The 20,424-nt window shown below is 39.4% G+C and overlaps 1 protein-coding gene across 2 annotated transcripts in view; it reads right to left on the bottom strand.

Moving 5' to 3' along the window:
* Window positions 1-8,084: 8,084 nt before the first annotated feature.
* Window positions 8,085-20,424, bottom strand: part of cpeb4b (cytoplasmic polyadenylation element binding protein 4b) — a 95,458-nt gene continuing 83,118 nt past the window's right edge. For both annotated transcript variants that reach the window (XM_078231158.1, XM_078231159.1), the window contains 2 exons: window positions 15,111-15,292; window positions 8,085-12,158 (listed from right to left, as the gene is read on the bottom strand). In XM_078231158.1, the coding sequence (XP_078087284.1) occupies window positions 11,931-12,158; window positions 15,111-15,292 (410 nt within the window). In that variant the 3' untranslated portion in view covers window positions 8,085-11,930. The remainder of the gene's footprint in view (window positions 12,159-15,110; window positions 15,293-20,424) is intronic.

The following is a 20,424-nucleotide window of genomic DNA, read 5'->3' as shown; positions in this document are numbered from 1 at the left end:
CAAATGGTATGTTGGTCTTCATTGCAAGTGGATTTGAGTACAAGAGCAAATAAGTCCTTCTGCAGCTGTACATGGCCTTCGTGAGACCACGCCTGGAGTATTGTGTGCAGTTTTGGTCTGCGTATCAAAGAAAAGATATATTTGCCATGGAGGGAGTTAAGGGAAGCTTCACCAGACTGAATTCTGGGATGGCAGGATTATCGTATGAGGAGAGATTGGGTCAACTAGGCCTGTATTCACTGGAGTTTACAAGAATGAGAGGAGATCTAATTGAAACATAAAATTCTGACAAGGCTAGATGGACTGGATGCAGGGATGTTGTTTCCTCTGACTGGAGGGTTGATAACAAGGGGTCATAGTCATAGGGTATCGGGTAGGTCATTTAGGACTGAGATGAGGAGAAACCTCTTTACTCAGAGGTTGGTGAACCTATGGAATTGTCTACCACAGAAGGCTGTGATGACCAAATTACTAAATATATTTAAGGAGGAAATAGATAGGTTTCTAGATTGAAAGGTGTCAAGGAGAATGGGGCGAGCACAGGAGTATGGCGTTGCAGTAAAGGATCAGTCAAGATCATGTTGAATGGCAGAGCAGGCTCAAAGGGCTGAATGGCCTGCGGCAGCATTTGACCAAGTATGGTATCAAGGAACTAGAGCAAAACTGATGTCATTGTGAATCAGAGGAAATTTTTCCACTAGTGTCAGACCTAGCACAAAGAAAGATAGGTGTGGTTATTGGAGGTCAATTATCTCAATCCCAAGACATTGTTGCAGGAAGATAGGCCGACTATGGAGACTCTAGATGAAAATACTGCAGAATGGCAATCCATTTCCTTATGCTTCCAAGGAAATTCCGTCTAATAAAAATCTCCTTGCATCAAAGTATGAGAGCCCCGATTATCATTATAGTGAGAATCAGCTACTCTTGGAGAAAGAACAAAATCAGCTTTCAGGTACTTGAAAACCAATGATAGATTGTCTGTTGCTTCATAGGGATCTTTACTGGCCTTATTGCCTGCACCAAGTGCTGTGGAAAATTACTGATGTGAAGTACAAAGTAATTAAAGAAGGTTCTTCATCAACGGCCTTCTTTCCATCATAATCAGAAGTGTTGATGTTTGCTGATGATTGTCATGTTCAGTATCATTTTCAACTCCTCAGATACTAAAGCAGTCCATACGCAGTAAACCCGGACAACATTCAGGCTTGGGCAAATAACATTTGCATCATAAAAATGCCAGGGGCAACGACCATCTTCAAGATGAGAGAATCTAACCATCTCCCACTGACATTCAATAGTTTTACCATCGCTGAATCCCTACCATTGACCAGAAAGTGAACTAGACCAGCCCCACTACCTAAAATCTTTCCAGCATCGATAAGACACAAGCCAGGAGCGTGATGGAATACTCTCCATTTGTCTCGATGAATGTAGCTCCAACTTCATTGAAGAGGCTTGTCACCTTCCAGGACAAAGCATCCGGCTTAATTGGCACTAAATACACCACCTTAAACTACAGCTGCTCACCAAGTCTTCTTCAACAGCAACTCCAAACTTGTGAACTCTACTACCTAGGACAAGGGTAATAGATGCATCGGAACACCACCACATGCAAGTTTCCCTCCAAGTTGCGCAACATCCTGACTTGGAGCTATATTGTCATTCCTTCAGTCACTGGGTCAAAGTATTGAAACTCTCTTCCAGACAGCACTGAGGGTGTACCTACACTACATCTCCTGCAGGGGTTCAAGAAGATGGCTCATCATCACCTTCTCGAGGGCAATTAGGGATGGCCAATGAATTGCCAGGAACACCCATATTGCATGAAAGAATTTTTAAAAAGCTGTGCTTGAAACTTCACGTGGGTAACAATAATGAGTTTCCTCTAACTAGCAGTGGATTTTCAAACACGAGGAAGAAAATAAAATAGTGCAAAAAAAAAGGACTGTAAATTTTAAGTGGATTGTAGTTCTTGGTTACAGAGGCAACAACATAACGGCCCATAACTCCTGGCTCCCCAGTGTTGGATTCGGGGGGGTACGGCAAAGATATGCTGGGGAATCCCTCTCTAAAGTTCCTAGATAAAGGTTTACATGGCAATTGTCTAGAAGTGCTAACTTCCCCTGCTGTGCTGGGAACCATCCCACAAAGCAATTTAAATCACTAACTTCAGATTGTTCTGCCAGTGATATGTTAACAGTTACTCTGAAAAAGTAAATAAAGGCACTTCTAATTTCAGTTCATCTATTTTAAAGACCCAGACCCCCACATGGGATACCCTCACAAAAGGACAACACCCCCAAATCCCAGGGGACTCCCTCATCCCATGGCATTGCCCACGCCTGCAGGATCCCCCAAACCCTACTTGTTCTAACCACCCCCACCCCATTGTCCAGCCTCCTGGTGTGACACCACCCCAACCCAATACCCGAACTCCCAACGTCTAGCCACCCCCTGCCCCGGCAAATCCCATCCACTTACCTTCGACACATAGCTTTTCCCTGGCCTGTTTTTTTTCAGTGAGACCGTTAATCTCATTTGCCTTATGGGAGCTAGTGTCATACAAAAGCGTGCATGTCCCCTTTCATTCCATTTCTTTTGAGCCAGTTACTGCCTGAATCTTATCCAGCCTCGGTCGGGAAGGTCAGGCAAGACCAGCAGTGCATTTTATAAACTGGTAGGTACCATTTAAATGATGGTCCATGTTTAATTAAAGGGCCAATATACCGCATGTGGTTCTCTCAAATTTATAATGCAACCAGGGAGTTTGGCAACATTGCAGTTGCCCCCATTAGCACTATTAATTATTTATATAATTTCCCAGATCAAAGAAAATTTGAAAAGCAATAAGTAAACAAGGGAAGGTTTTAAAGTATACATGGATTTTTCTGATCATAGGACACATTAGGGAATTGTAAATGATTAATTTGAATCACTATCTGGGACATCACAGGGGTGCCACTTTGCCACAGGGATAGTTCGCAGGGAGGTGATTATCTTGATTTTGGGCTTTGTCTGTGTGCTTGCACAGAAGCTGAGAGCTGGAGGCTGGCAGCATCTTCAAGATGAGCAGTGAGAAAAATCTGCCAAGAACTATATTATCATTCAGCAAATGGGCTATAAGAAAAGGGTGTTTTCTGATATTAGTCACTGAGAAAGCAGCGAGGCCCACCTTTTGAGCTGGGGTGTCCAAAAATGTTTGGTACTTAATGAGAATTGGAGAGTCACCTAACCAGGTGAAATGACAGGAACACGGGGAAGAATCCAAATGAATTCCTGATAACTGGGGCTCATCTTGATTTGGTTTTAGAAATGAAGGAATCTTCAAGATCCTGTAAAGTATAATGGAACTCTTGTGTGGAAATAGAAGTAGAACAGGGAATGTCCTGTTGAGATTGTCCTGTTGGGCCCAAGAAATGTGTTTGTGAAGTGTAGTGTTAAGACAGGTAGGAGCGTTTTAAAATCTGAAACTTCGTGGCACAATTCTTTCAGTTAACTGGGAAGTTAGATTTTCTTCTTAAAAGCTACTGGTCTCCTTCAGGATCATAACGTAACAAACTTAAGTTAACCAAATCTTTCTCAAAAATTATGAACCATTTTTATAATTTAACAAACTGTTTAGTTTCCTTCAAAATAAATCCTTCCTTCAAATTTTATTCCCAGGCATCTGCCAAGACCCCATATTGTACTAAAACAGGCTGCTGCTTACACTATCAGAGCATAAGGAGATATCAGACATAAAACTGGCATTGGCAGATCAGCACACGTTTTGGAAATCATCCAATCTTCATTTCCATTTTATGTCTGTGTAACAAGTTGACAATATATCAGTGTCTTTGTCACAGACTTTTCCCCCAATGGCATGAGTGAACTTAAGAATTTCTCATGAGGGAAATCACAAGGAATATGCATCGTACCATGTCCCAGCATATTAGAGGTCAAGAACTTTCTGTTGCAGTAGTCTTTTATACTCTTGTAGCTCATGCCAAATATAAAAAAATAAGCAAATAAAATCAATAATTATTGGGACTAATACTTTAATTTCACTTTCTAAGTTTTTGACTTTGAATGGCTAATGTCAACAGTGAATAGCAAAATTATTCCGCTTCATGTATTTTGCATTAATCAACTTACATCGAAGGTGACACTTAATCTTGTTGACCAAAAAAGAGGATTGGATCAGACCAGTGGCCACTGCCAATAAATTGGAAGATCAGCATTAGACCTTCTGCCAAAGGTGAGTGGGATACGTTTGCTGGGCCCAGGCAGGGAGACCTAGCAGGAGGGTTTGGGGGGTTGCTTCATGTCACTGGCTGATATCTAAGTTGAACACAGGATGCCTGAGGGGGGGGGGAAGAACCACCCTGCCCTGACTGGGCAGCAGACACTCTTACATTTACCTGGCAGTTAGCCCACATGGTCTAGCCCCCATTTGCCACTGGTTGAACACTAGCTGTGGCAAGATGAGGCCCCACTGGCCAGCTAAGAGCCTCAATTGGCCTGAATGCCATTCTCAACTCTTCCTGGACCAGACGGGAAGGCAGACAAGCAAAAGGTTTCTGCATTGCAGCATTCTTACGCATTATAACCCCCCCTGCTTCCCAGCCCAATCTAGGGGACTATTAAATTCCACCCAGTGTGCAGTTCTTCTTACAGTTTAAAGATGAGATCCTTAATTGTTGAATTGCCATCTGAAGATGGAATACCTCAGTACCCAAGTGAATTTCTTTTAAGCATGTAGACTAAATCAGTTTCAGTACCGCATAGTCTAATAGCAGTACAATGGTCTGTTAATAGAAGTAGAAATACTTAGAGCTTTTTAATACTGGATCTAATTTTATTTAAAATGAATAACCTGGCATCTGAATATAATTTCAAATTATAAGTGAAATGAACAATGATTAGAAACAAATATGAATAGGTGAAAAATATAAATTTGGTAGAAAACAGTTTAGGTAGTTATGTAGCTGTACTGTCTCCTCCCAATATATCCCTGTACCAACTCAACACCTCTTAATAAGCATGTTGACAACCTTAAGTTGTTTTGCTAATGAGGCTGCTCCATGTTTACTCACAAGCAAGAAATATGCCTGGTTTCTAGCCTGCAACTGAACAGTTAGAACAAAATAATTTCTAAAGTTTAAATTCTGATTAAATAATTTATTGAAATTAAAAAGTTAAGTCAGGAGTCATACATGCAAAAGAGAAACAAATGAAAAAGTACCAAGGTATGGTAAAGATTTGGATTTACCATCATGCTTGAGTTCCAGATTTCAGTTGAATTTGAGCAATGTTGACCAAGGCAAAATAAATCCCCAAAGCAAAAAATTCTGTGGGTTTTCCTTACTCCCTTGTACTTCTAATCTGTTGGTTGCAGTTACAAAAACCTGGCAGCTGGGTGTCTTCCCGCTGTGGGCACATAATGGGAATCAGGACAAAAATAATTAATTTGCATCATCTATCATCTCAAAAATATTCTTTTCCCATCTCATCCATTTGAAAAATAACCATTGTAAATCAATAATCATTTCCATATGACGCCTACATCGCTAATCTACATGAAGATATATTTTGTAGTTTATGAAAAAAGATCAATTTACAATTGACCTATTAATAATTCTCTTACCAGCTGGGCCATTCCTTGTTTTATAATCAAGTATAAAAAATTAGTAATTTTAGGGTCGACAGATTGCCTGAAAACAATCACTTCTGAAAGCTGGGTCATTACATTTCACCATTTTCTTTTAACGAACCAACATATGTTTGCCACTAATGTCTCTTTCAGAGCCTGAACCAACACAGAGTACTTCACTCATCATTTTAAGATAAATTAACTTAAATGAGATCAATTACCTCTGTAAATAACCAATTTACATAGCATATTCAGTTACTGTGAAAGACTGGAAGCATTTTTGTCAATATTAGAACTGACAGTACCTACTACCCTAGTGACATCTGTATTGACTGCTTTTGCAGAGTACTGTCTTCAAATACTATTCAATTTAATTATCTTAGATACGCAAGAACTAGGTGACTCATTTAAAAGTCAAATGGATTGGGAAATAGCTCTGTGCAATTCTCATGTATTTAAATTAATGTTTCGCTTTGCTTTTTCCGATGTGCTGCAAATTTGAACATTTAGCGATGACAAGAAATAAATAAAGGCTCATGGCCTACGTGATTATCCACCACCCTGCAAAAGCAATTCATTAATAATATTAAAACCAACAAGAACTCAACAGACCACAATCTAGATGAACATGAAGTTACGGATTTATGAAGGATTTAGGAGAAAGAGTTGAATAGCAATTAAAGAATTTTATTTAACCTTAAGGTAATGTGTGCATACCGAGTTTACAAATAAAATGACAACGTTCTCATTTACAGAGAACTGCAGTCATTTAAATTATAAACTTTTCTATTACAGAAATCTATTTGGATCAAGTTTAACAGTATACAATTTCTTTTACTTAAAATAATGCCAAGAAGAATTAATGAGGTGAGAAAAATAAATCCATTAATACAAGGCATGGTTTAAAAGTGGAAGACTGCCACCAAGGTGTTTCTTTAAACGTCTTTTATAAGGGAATGGGTAAAGGATAAATCAAAGAATATGGCAAAAGCCGAGGAGTGGACAGGACTAGGTTGTCATATGGAAAAAGGTACTAAGTATTGATGTGCCAAATGTTTTATTTCTTTAAAATGGATTCATATAACCTGAACAGTGCCAATAGATTCCAAATGCAATTTTGTGAAATGGACCTAATGCACTTTGACAGTTTTAGCTCTTGAAATTGGTTCTCAATATATACCATTTTCTTTTCAAAACCCCTTTCGTACCACAAAAATCGGTTGATTTTAAAAGAGTGTTACAACCGAGATTTGTTCGATATTGAATGCCATGGAAAGTAATGGCCCAAATCTTCCGGTTGCCAGATTGTCAGATCTCTGCGAATGTCTTTGACTCAGAGTTAAGAGTTGGAGACTTCAGACGGTTGCTATGTGCTTACCTGAATAGTTAACCAGCAAGAGTTAGACAGATTAAAACCTACTCTAACATCAAAGTCATTACACACCTAACTTGACAACCCACCCACCCCTGACTACACCTTCAACCACCTGCCTGACCCAAGTAATCCCCGACCAGATCACCCCTCCCACTGACCACATCTGCTACCTGCCCAACCTAACCCACCTCCCCATTTACTCTATCACCCTAACCACTTATCTCAACCACCTATCCATTCATTCATCCATTCACATTCAAACTGGACATTTAAATTTGCCATATGGCAGTTAGTGCTGTAAAAAGGGGGCATGCTCTTCTCTCTCCTTCCCCCACCACCCCAGGATTCTACTCTGCTTCATTGGAGCACTCAAGGGGGACACTGTGCTCTGCATTTCTGGAGAAGTCAGGCTCAGAAGGTCCCAGAAGAAATGTGAAGCAGCATTGAGTCAGGGGAATTTTCAAACAGAGCAGCAATCTAAGGATGGTTGCTGTTCCTTGGAAGATCCGGGCCATTTGGTGTTAACATACTACATTCATCTCCATTTGGCAGTTCTCTACTTCTACTTCAGGATTCATACTTAGGCTGAAACCGAATTATTTTTGAAGTACAAAGAAACATGTAAACAGGTTCCTTTTGCTGCAATAATTCATCTTAGACTTGGCTCTAAAACCAACTTTAAAGATTACAAGAGAGACAGGCAGGAACACTAAGACGACCTTCAATAAAAACAAGAATACTGTATTGGGTACATTTCAAGATGCAGTACATAGAAGCAGTATAGGCAATGGTTAGCTATCTAATCAAAGCAAATAAATAAATGAAAAATAAGTTGCAGACCAGTGTTAGTATAAAGCTCAGACATTTACAGTACATTGAAACATTTTAATCATTCAACATTTCACATTACAAATATTTTTAAATTATTGAGCGTTATAAATAGTTGGCATAAAACTTTAACAACATTATGTTTTACTACCACTTCAACAAACAAGCTGTAGAAAGGGGCATTTTTGTATCAAATAATTTAATAGAGGGGTACATAAAATATCAACTCAAAAAAGTGAACAAATATTAATAAAAATGAGTTTCCTTTATTTAAAATTGTTAATCATCACTACAACCTCCCCAAACACAGTGAAAAGCACAAGGAATTCAGCCACAGAGACATACCACTGATGGCTGACTTCCACAAATAACTATTCTTTCTTTATGAATATTTGCCATACAGTGTTGAATACATAAGCTTTCAATAAAAACTAGACATTTTAAAATATTAAAAAAGCTGCACATTCAAAAAATATTACAACATAAAAAATCTGAATGGTCAAAATGATAAAAAACTAATTATACATTTCAATTTAAAATACCAAAAAATAAAATGCTGGACAGGATATTGACCCAATTATTATAATGCTGCTGAGAAAAGTAGTCTTTGCTACTTTTTAAAGTAAGGTAACAAAAATAAGCAAACAAGCACATTTTTCCTTTAGTCCATATCTAAAAATAACTTCAATTATTTATATTAGTACAAAGATCATATTCTGAATTTACAAATATCAGTAAGATAAAAGGGAATATAATAACAGTAGAAAATGACATTGTGGACAACATATTAATCTGAATGTTTGCAATTAAAAAAAATCGCATTAAAGGTTTACACTGTAAAGTTTTTTCAGAAGTTAGAAAAAAAGTATTGCACATAACAATATGACATTAACTTTCCACAATTCACCACATTCAAGTCTTCTGTAACTTTGTAAGAAATTCTTAAAATCCAGACACAAAGAATAAATTATCAAGTCCTTCCAATGGCATTCATAAAATCCTTTCCTTCTTGAACCACAAGATCAGATTTAAAATCATGCATTCTGCAGAGGTCTGTGTATGAGGATATATTTGCCATGCTATGGGCAAGTGAGAAATGAAATTTAACCTTTGTAAACAACTTTACAACACACAATAAACAAGTAAGTTTCGAAGTTTACATATTTTGTTTCTTTTTGTTTACATGCATGCTTTTATTTTCTTAATCATTTCAGCCTTGCACACTATCTAGAATTGAGGTAACTCGATGGCAGTTCAACCTGGTTTTATCCATTAAAAACAGGTATATATTTTTTTAAAACCATCAAACACCTAAGAATCCGTATGTCAAAGTTTACTGCTAATTGTTCTGTGTGCATTTTGTATTGTAATTGTGCCAGGTCAGCTACTGTACCATAGATACAGGAACTGCGAGAAAGAGTCTTAGCTGAATATTTTCAAAGAATATTAGCTGAAAATACAGTGTACTATTGGAAGAAACTAGAATCCACATTTAAACAATGGGGATTGGGCTGAGATTGCAATCAGGTTCTAATATCTACTGTATCATTACTTCAGACTTATGAACAACATCAACACCTGGAGCTGGAAGGGTTAGACTTTCTATGACTATAGGTTTTTCTGACTCTGCAGTTTAAACAGCATTGCTGATCCCTAACATTCATGATATTCAAAGTTCTCTTTGCCTTCAAATGTTAAAGGAAAAAAAAGAAAAGAAAATGAAAACAAAACTGATTGCTTCAACTCATTTCTTTGCACAATTAAGTTAACTATATGTGCAAATCTTTGAATAAACATAGAAAAACTATTCATCTCTCTTTAGATTATGAAAAATCGAGGTATTGCAAAAGAGATGCGATCAGTGAAAAAGTGATCTTAAAAATATTAACTGTTGGAAAAAACAAGATATACAAAAGTAGTGCATAACAAATGTTGATATATGTATATAAAAAGAAAAGGGGAACAAAGAGCCAGCTAGAGAAACAACATACCAAAAAGTTCAAAGGCAGATTATGCTACGTAAAAAGGGAGTTAACTAGTAGAAAAGTTATCTTTCAGTGTCAAATTTCAAAAATGTTAATTCACTACACCTACAAACATCAGAATTGGGCAGGAATGGCACAACAGCACACCAGTACAGCAAGAAAGGATGATAACCAACACTTTCTATAGCTTAAAGATTGCCACTAAGAATTACATATTCTTTACTTAACAGTAAATCCCTGACGAGCTAAAAGGTAAGCACCCTCACAACTCTCTGCTGCTGTTAGTTTGTCACCACTATGGTCAAAACATAGATCAAATTCAAACTCTTTAAATTTGATCATTTAACAGCAAATGTCTCCATTTTGACTAGGGTTAATTCTTTTAACCCTCTTACTTCAAAGGAATAGTTACACTGCTATTATCAGTGTGTTACTTGTGGGTCACAAGTCAGCAGTTAGCAGTGAATAATCCAGTCTTTGGTTTGCAGGAGTTTGAAGATGCTATGCACTGTATCAGAAAAAAATAGCAAGAGTAAGGAGCAATAACCTTTCACATATATAATTTTTTAAAAATCGCACACGAATGCATAACCACCTTTGGCTGAATCACGCAATAATCACAAGGAGATAACTCCTTCAATGCAGTCCAGCGCCTACATCGCCATTGCAAGGGCAGTACCACTTAAAGCCAACCTGCATAGTACACACTTATAGTGTTGTGACACCACATGCTAACCTACAGTAACACAGAAACATGCACCTTGGCACACACAAACAAATTTCGATGTTTCATTTGTTCTATGCCATTTACATTTTCAAAATGTAACTTTTTAAACAAAAAACCTATAGGCAGAATATAAGTACTGTAGATAATGGGAAAATGTATGAATATATAGTGCATGCAAAACAGGTGTACAAGTAAACATTCAATCATTCATACTATTCCACATAAAAAATAAAATAAAAAAATCTTAGGCAGCTGAAGCCATAGCCTGTGCTACATCTAGTTGTGTTGCATTGTAGCCTTTTTCTTTGTTATTTTTAATTCCCATTTTACTGGAAAAGAAATGGCATTTTATCATACCATCTAAACAGCAGCAAGGCTCCTATTGTCTCTTGCAATTAAATAGCATCACTAAAAATAAAAAAATATAAATCAAGGCTACAATTGAGGTATTACTTTTTGTGTGTCAAAATGGAGAGCAAAAGCTGACACATGACAATATATTAGTAGATCAAGTCGACTTTGTAAATAGCAACATCAAAAAAATAAAGGTATAAAATCTCTTCCAGCAAGGAAAATGCCTCTCTACAATTAGATTTGTGTCAATCTCAACAACTTTGGTAAACTTTTAGGGGCGGTAGATCTTCGAATTGTGGTTTTTCCATTTCTGAAATAAGTGCACACTTCAACCATAGCAGCAATCTAAACCCCCTTGTCTTATATTGTTTATTTTGGGGTGGTGGTGAAGAGATGGGGAAGCACCAAAAGCATTTACCCCATATACTTGTTAGTAAAGCCTGTAGTGTGTTAGAAACAACTTTTTAAAACCACACTGACACAGTTTTGAAAAAAAAACATTTGGGTTTCATATTGTTTGAGGGCAAATCCAAGTTTTCTTACTTCATACACAGTGCTATTCCCCTACTTTAGATATAATTTAATTGAAAACCCAAACACAGAAGGGCTTGCAGTATAACTTCACATTAATTTTAGATTCTGTCTATACAACTAATAATGGTGCTTAAACTGGTTCCCTATCACACAATTTCCTCAACATGACATTTCCCATCAAGTACAGCACCAAGCTGTGCAAGTACGTGACCCAGAAATATCAATCCTGCACACTGACTGAATCTGTATTATTCCATTAAGATAAGGATCAAATATCCAGTGTTATCACAAGTCAGTTGATGTGTACAGAAAACATTGAAACTAGAGTTTAGCTTAACCAAATTGTTTTGAAGTGAAGTTTTGAGACATACATTTTGAAATCTGGGATGAGGCAGTAGAAGAATGCACTTATTTATTTTTCCTAGCTCGTCTGGTGTCTGCAGCCCTAGAACACTCTTATCATGCCACTAGAATCTTATTTAATTATCTCTCTTAATTCCAGCGAAAGGGAACCTGGCGTGGACGGTCTCCTCCTTCTTTCACAAGTGGCTTGTGGAACTCTCTCCCAGCACGAGAATGTATGGCAGCCCAGCAGTATTCACAGTAATACTGCAGACATGTGACATTGGCACAGAAGAATGGTGCAAATTTCCCACCACAACGGGTACCCTGGCATTCATCACACAACTGATCATCAAGGACATATGGCTTCACTTCCACCTAAAAATTAACAGAAGACTCCCATTATTCGTTGAAGAGATAAATGGTACACAAGCAAAAGCACAACAAACTTCCAGGCTGTTACATGCATTCTTTGAAACTATTTCCAGATCTGCACAACATTCTGCTCATGAGAACTAAAAGGTTGCATCCTTTTCATCCTGTTCTTTTCATCAAGTAAAATAAGAAAATAACTAAAAGATTTTAGATTTACATAATCACAAAATAAAGGTCTCCAAAAGTAATTTATAAACAACATTATTTTTTTGAAGTAAATACAGAAAATACTGTAGGTCAGGCAGCCATCTTTGCAGCATGGATTCATGAGGAGAAAGTCGTGCTTGACGAACATGTTGGATTTTTATGAAGATGTGACTAGGGCGGTTGATGGAGGAGAACCGGTGGATGCGGTGTTTTTGGATTTCCAAAAGGCGTTTGATAAGGTGCCCCATAAAAGGCTACTGAAGAAGATTAGGGCACACGGAGTTGGGGGTAGTGTGTTAAAGTGGATTGGGGACTGGCTATCCGACAGGAAGCAAAGAGTCGGAATAAATGGGTGTTTTTCCGGTTGGAGGAAGGTAACTAGTGGCGTGCCGCAGGGATCGGTACTCGGGCCGCAACTATTTACCATTTATATAGATGATCTGGAGGAGGGGACGGAGTGTAGGGTAACGAAGTTTGCAGACGACACAAAGATAAGTGGAAAAGTGAATCGTGTGGAGGACGGAGAAGATCTGCAGAGAGATTTGGACAGGCTGAGTGAGTGGGCGAGGATATGGCAAATGGAGTATAACGTTGAGAAATGCGAGGTTATACACTTTGGAGGAAATAATAACAAATGGGATTACTATCTCAATGGAAACAAATTAAAACATGCTACCGTGCAAAGGGACCTGGGGGTCCTTGTGCATGAGACGCAAAAGCCCAGTCTGCAGGTACAACAGGTGATCAAGAAGGCAAATGGGATGTTGGCCTATATTGCGAAGGGGATAGAATATAAAAGCAGGGATGTCTTGATGCACCTGTACAGGGCATTGGTGAGGCCGCAGCTGGAATACTGTGTGCAGTATTGGTCCCCTTATATGAGGAAGGATATATTGGCATTGGAGGGAGTGCAGAGAAGGTTCACCAGGTTGATACCGGAGATGAGGGGTTTGGATTATGAGGAGAGGCTGAGGAGATTGGGTTTGTACTCGTTGGAGTTTAGAAGGATGAGGGGGGATCTTATGGAGACTTATAAGATAATGCGGGGGCTGGATAGGGTGGAGGCGGAGAGATTCTTTCCACTTAGTAAGGAAGTTAAAACTAGAGGACACAGCCTCAAAATAAAGGGGGGTCGGTTTAAGACAGAGTTGAGGAGGAACTTCTTCTCCCAGAGGGTGGTGAATCTCTGGAATTCTCTGCCCACTGAGGTGGTGGAGGCTACCTCGCTGAATATGTTTAAAGCGCGGATGGATGGATTCCTGATCGGTAAGGGAATTAAGGGTTATGGGGATCAGGCGGGTAAGTGGTACTGATCCACGTCAGATCAGCCATGATCTTATTGAATGGCGGGGCAGGCTCGAGGGGCTAGATGGCCTACTCCTGCTCCTATTTCTTATGTTCTTATGAGAGATAAACAGAGTTAATGGGCTGAATTTTCAGGCTCAGTCTAGGCACAGGAATAAAGATGGACGGGGCTGAAACTAAAGTCACTGGCCACGAGCTGGTTTCCTAATGCTGTTCATACCATCTTAGAAGTGGTGGGGTCGGCATTGCTATCCATCCCTGTGTAGCAGATAGCTGATTAGACTCCTTATGAGTCTTTTATCCAATAAAAGGCTAACTGGAAATTTCCAGTCGGCCTTCAGACTTCTGCACTGGTGAAGGCACTTCAACTGCTCGGAGGTGGTCCTACCAACAGATCAGGTCTAGTAGCCCTCCATGCCTACCTGTGTGTGAGAGCAGTCTCATGTATTCCCCATAGAGGGCTCCTTCCCATATACCACCATCTTGCAGTAAGAACCATTTTTAAAATAAGGGTTTAAAAAAAGATTCCAACCTCTGTTATTCAGCCACCATCACAGCCTGCTATTCCTCTCAAGATGTAAGGCCTCAGTTGTCCCTCCAGCTTTGCCATCCTGCTCATTGCCTTTAATTGTCGCCATGCTAACACTAATGAGTGACTGTTTCATCCCGAGTGCGGCTTCAGGATCTGGAAAGAGTCCCAACTTCCGTTTTCTGCTCCCACAGAGAAAATCCAGCCTAATGATTCAGGTTGTTGGTGCTTTATAAGGAGTAGTACTGATGCAAGTCATTGACCTGAAGTGTTAACTCTGCTTCCCTCTCTCCAGATGCTGCCTGACCTGATGAGTATTTCCATCATTTTATATTTTAATTTCTGATTTCCAGCATGCACATCATTTTATTTATGTGGACAGATATGACAATCAATGTTCAAAGAGCAAAATCCCAGAAACAGAAAAAATGACCAATAAGCTGCTTTTTGCTGTCTTGACTAAGGGAAGAACAACACCAATCAGTACTTGGAACAGAAGGTAGAAATTGAAACAGATTAAATTTCAGCAATTATTCAAGCACCACTATTAGCTTTCAACATTCACTGTGGTCTTAAATTGTGTGAAAAGTGAAACAATTTCAAAATATTTTCAAAGACAAATGGAACCAAATATAGACAGCTACACCAACATTTTTTCCATAGCAAAAACTAACTAAAATTTTCTAGCAAAAAAAATCAAACTTTAGATTTTCATTTAAATGTAAAAAAAGATTAAAACAATAAATAATTTTTTTGAGGAGCAAAAGTTGGGGTAAATCCTAAATCTTGTGAGTTAGTATAAACACTGCAAAAGCAAGTCAGCAGCCCACTTTATGTTTCTCTTGACCCATTTACATTGAGAACGAATGTTCTTTGAACGTATATACATAAACTGTGCACTGATCAACACTTACCCGTTTATCAATGTCTCCATGCTGTAACTGGACAAAGCGAGCACTGATAGCAGCAATATAGCTTTGTTGGTTTGAAAAAGCCACACGCCCTGCACCTTTTGGGTACTTCAGCTCAGGGTCAGTGTCAATGCCAGCATAGCATACTCCACCATAGAGCCGATCCATGATCATCGCCAGCTCCACTGCACATAAAAATTGTGACATTAAAGTAAGCTAAACAGTTACAAATATTAGTGTATCAGTGCACTTATACAAATGAATGAATTGAATATTATGAAAGAATTAATATTATTATACTGATTATATTTTATTAATTTATGTGACTTGAAATTTTCACTATAGTTACCATCTAAACCTAATACCAGCTGTGGATCAATTTAGTGAAATCTTGTCTGGGGAATAGTATTCTTTATGTAGGATCCTGGATGATAAATATACTTAAGGTATTTAACTCTGAACATTTATCATAACATAGCATGATTTGTATCCTCCTTGGACATCCACACAGGCATGAATTTGTGTAAAAGTCATCTGATACCAAACAGGCACAAGAATTCTGGCATATTTTCCCCCAGCCTCAGGTCACTCAGGCTAATCCTAGCATCTTGCCTGACACATCAACATAACAGTCATACTGACAGCAATATAAAGGAACTTCCTATCCCAGTCAGCTAACACAAAACTAGATCTATAAATTACAATTTACCAATATTGCAGTGGAAGCACCTATTGCATCTATAGTTGTCCAATACAGAAACTGATTTTACAGTTAAACGATACAGATTTTGAATTCTGTAAAGTGAGATTCTACAGAAACTTAGCATTTGTAACACAGAAGGAAACACCTAGCCCATCTTAGCGGTGCTGTTTTTTTCCAAAGATAATTGGCAATCTGTTTTTTTTCCTCCCCATATCTTCCTCTCCTTCAAGTATTTATTTACTTATTATATTCTGAGGCAAAGTATTCCTTGTTCTTATAAAGCTGTGCAAAGGAATTTCTTCTAAACTCTTTCCTCAATCCAGTCATGGCCATTTTAAATTGATGAACACTCATCACAGACCCCTCCTCCCTACTGGAAGAAACAACCTTTCCCTGAGCCTGATTTTACCATTTTGAGTCTAAGTGCCGAATCTGGGCATCAAAGAGATCCACACCTGGAATCCTCTTTCCAGCGCGCCCATACGCGTTTTGCCAGTTCCGGTCTGATTCTCGCTGTGGGCGGAGCTTAGCGCTGGCAGACCGATCAGAGCTCTGAACTGTGCATGCGCAGTTCGAAATAAAATCTGAGAGCGCGCCCGGGCGGGAAAAAAAAAAGCAGAAAGCAGAGAGAGCGGCTCTTTGACGATCATCCTGTGGTTGGGCGGGGGGGGGGGGTCCGCTGCCAGTCTGCAGCCGATCTCTCCTGCCGGAGTGGACGTGTGACCATGTCATCCCACAAAACCTTCAGGATGAAGCGATTCCTCGCTAAGAAGACGAAGCAGAACCGACCAATTCCACAGTGGATCCATCTGAAAACCAGCTACAAGATCAGCAACTTGATTGAAACATACAAGATCCTGTGGGGTTTTTACAGGGTGGATGTGGAAAGGATGTTTCCCCTTGTGGGAGAATCTAGAACTAGGGGTCACTGTCTAAAAATAAGGGGTCACCTATTTAAGTCAGATCAAAAAGCAGTGGAAACAGAATCGTTAAATATTTTAAAGCAGAAGTAGATAGATTGTTGATAAGCAAGAAAGGTTATCAGGGTGGGAAGGAATGTGAATTCAAGGTGACAATCAAATCTGCCATGATCCTATTGAAGGCGGAGCAGGCTCGAGAAGCTGAGTGGCCTATCCTGCTCCTAGTTCATATGTCAGTTTCCCACCCCTTGCACCATCCAGGGAGGATGTTGGAGGGCTCAGTTTGGGAATCCATGAGGGAGGGCAAGATGGGTGGGGGAAAACCTTGCAGGCAGCCCCTCAGTTGAACCCAGAGGGCTCATTAAGGAGGGACACCCACCATTTTCACCAACAGCCCACTCAGGATAATCTACTTGGCTGGACTCTTGGGGCATGATTTTCCCACCCCGCTACGCTGGTCGAGTAGCCAAAAATGGGAATCACCGGTCACGATCTTCCTCGGCCACTTTTACTGACGTAATCAGCCTAGTGCCTAGGCTGATTTTAATATTCAGTGGCTGATTTAAATCTGTTTAGCGAGCCTGGGACTCTATTGTCCAAGCTCAGTTAGGTTTCTGACCTCGCCAGTGGAGGTCCACACCAGCAGGTGTCACAGCTGGTCCCCAGCAATGGGACTGGAGGCCATTGAGGCCCCCTGTGAGGGGGTGGGGAGGTAGAAAGGGAGGGAAGGCATAACTCAGCATCGGGGGGTGGGGGCTAGTGGTGGGGCTGGTGATTGGGAGTCAGGGCCGGCCATGTGAGGAGGCCATACTGGGAGATCGGCACACGCCTAATGGCCCCCTGAGCACTGCTGCTGGTCTCTCCAGCGGGTGTAGGCTCTGTCCCCCAGCCCCTCCCCTCTCCCTCTTCATGCTGGCGTGAATCACCTAATGGCCTCTGTATTGCACAGAGTGTCATAAATTCATGAAACTCAGCTCGCCCAAAAAATGGATGGGAAAACATCCTGTTTTCCTGCTTGACTTTGATTTTTTTGGGAAAATCTCGCTCTTGGTGGGGGCCTTTCCTGCTTCTGGTTAATTTTCATAATTGGCAGGAGGCGGCCTTATGTGGGCATTAATTGCTCTCTTAAAAATCTCAATTATGCCACTGGAGGGAGGGCAGGTAACCAACACCACCCCCACCGCTGGTATAACTGTGGTGGGACAGAAGTGGGTGGGAAAGCAGCAGATCAGCCTCCTGCTAGATTAAGGAGTCCTCTGCATCACCTTCAATTCTGCTAGTGGGAAAGCATTAAATCCAGCCCCATAAGTGGCCTAACCTTTGACTTGCACAAATTTATTACCACTTTATTCCTGTTTTCTATGCCCTATTTATAAAATCCAAAATGCTATTTATATAATTACATAAAATGTATAGAATAGAAACAGGTCATTTGGCACAATTTGATTATATTCTACGAGCTTCTTCCCATTCCATCCATTTCATTCTGCCTTTCAGCAAATCTTTCTATTCCTATTTCCCTTATATACGCATAAAGCTTCCTTTGAAAGCAGCTGAACTATTAGTCTCAACTGTTTTCTATCATTGCAAGTTCCACATTCTAACCAATGAGTAAAGAAACTTCTTTTCATTTTTGTACTGGATTTACTAGAAAAACTACCTTGTACATATGGCCATCAAGTTACCTGCTCCACTGCTGCTAGCCACACTTTCAGTTGCCCCGGCCCAAGCTCCAGAATACCTTCCCTACACCTCTGCATCTCACTTTCTTCCTTTAACGATATTCCTTAAAATCTACTTCTTTGACTAAGTTTTGATCATTTGACTAAATGTCTCATCTGATTTAAAAAGTATACATATATGTATGCTGTCAAAAATCTATTGGGTCTTCTTCAAGACTGCTTAAAAAAAAAGCTCCAACCTGTCCAATGCTCTCCAGTAGCTGTAGTCTCTCTGTTCTGATACCATTTTTGCAAATCTTTTTCACATTTCCTCGAATGCCCCCCATGTCCTTTTTCTAGTAATTGTACACAGTACTCTTAAGTGTGGCCTAGCCAGTGTCTTAAAATGTTTTGTTAGCATTTTTGATTGCTTTGTTATCCTGTGATGCGGTTTTTAATTATTTGTTCACCCAAATCCCTAGGTGCCTTTGCTCTTTGACCCTATCATTTTTTTTTTAAGGTGTAGGTGATGTTTTTTTTTACCAAGTCCCTCACCTCACATTAAATTATGCGAAGGTTAAGTTGCCACTTAACTGCCCAGCCTGTAAGTTTTCTAATGTCTTCACTGTAATTGCACTTTTCAAGGAGCTATGTATTTGAATACTTTGGTTTCTCTATTTATCCATAAATTGTTATCTATGAAACTACACACATGCTTTATTTTCCTGTGGGAATGCCATTGTCTTGAGAGTGCGACATCCTGAAAAAGTAAAGCCCCTCTTGACATTTATGAATCAAAAAAACCAAAGTGATATTGGAATCACCTCTGTGTATTTGGTGGCCAAGCACATAATATAGTAATGGTAAATAACAATGCACAAGAAAGCTCATCAGTAACAAGTACATAAAGGATTCTCCAGCCAGATTGTCACTACCTCACTCTTAGTTAAGACAAGAATCATAAGACAGCTGCATAATTATTTGATTGAGGATGGAAGAGTTATGGATGCTACTTTGATGTCAAGTGTAGTAGTAGAGTACTAGGTATTCTTGTGATCACCTTGGTTATCATTTTCGTTGTTTCTGGTTACTTCTGAGTACAGGAAACTGAATGGGAAGAAATAAACTATAGCGTGCAGGGAACAATTTGGATTTATACAGAATATTTAACACAAAAAAGGAGCTGAGCCAAGGTACTTGACCGAGAAATCAGACAAAAATGGATGCTGACCAAAGGAAATATTGAAGGTTTAAAATTTTTTTCCCCCAGAGTTAAGGAGCACCCTATATGGGAAAGAGGAAGATGGAGAGGAAGACAGGTGGAAGTGGTGTTGAGCGAGAATTGTAGAGTTTAGGCTTAGTACCTGCCAGCCAATGGTGGGTAGAGGGAATGGAGAAGGCTTTCCCCCTCAATCCCTTTGCTGCTAAAACCCTCATCCAACCTTTGTTACCCATAGATTTGAGCATTCAAATGCTTTATTAGTCAATCCTCCATCTTCTCTGTAAACAGCAGTTCATTAAGAAAGTGCAGTCCATACCCAACACACAATACAATCTACATCCTTACTGATCAACACTGGCATCAAATTGAACATTTTCATTCTCGTGTTTAAATCCAGTCATGGTCACATCCTTCAAGCCTCTTGGGACTCTTCTTCAGACTCTGGCCTCTCACTTTCCCTGCTCACTTCCCCTTAACATGGATGGCTATGCCTTTGATCTTCTAACACCTCTGCTCTAGAATTCTCTCTCTAAACATCTTCACTTCTCTCAATTAAAACCCTCCTTAAAATTAATCTTTGATAAAGCCTTTAGTCATCTCTTCTAATATCTTCTTCCTTGGCTTGACATTTTTTTGGCTAATCACCATCTGTGAAGCACTTTGATATGTTTTTCTATTTCAAATATTGTATATAAGTGTATACTCTTAAGTTGTTGTTCAAACCTCTAATTTGTCATCACCATTTTATGATACATATTACATACACTACTATTGCAGCAATTATGTAGCAGAAAATGATTTTAAAACTTTG

The sequence above is a fragment of the Mustelus asterias genome, chromosome 16, assembly GCF_964213995.1.
Source record: "Mustelus asterias chromosome 16, sMusAst1.hap1.1, whole genome shotgun sequence".
Classification (NCBI taxonomy): Eukaryota; Metazoa; Chordata; class Chondrichthyes; order Carcharhiniformes; family Triakidae; genus Mustelus; species Mustelus asterias.
Note: the sequence above shows the minus strand (reverse complement) of the source record. Positions and strands in the feature narration are given on the sequence as shown.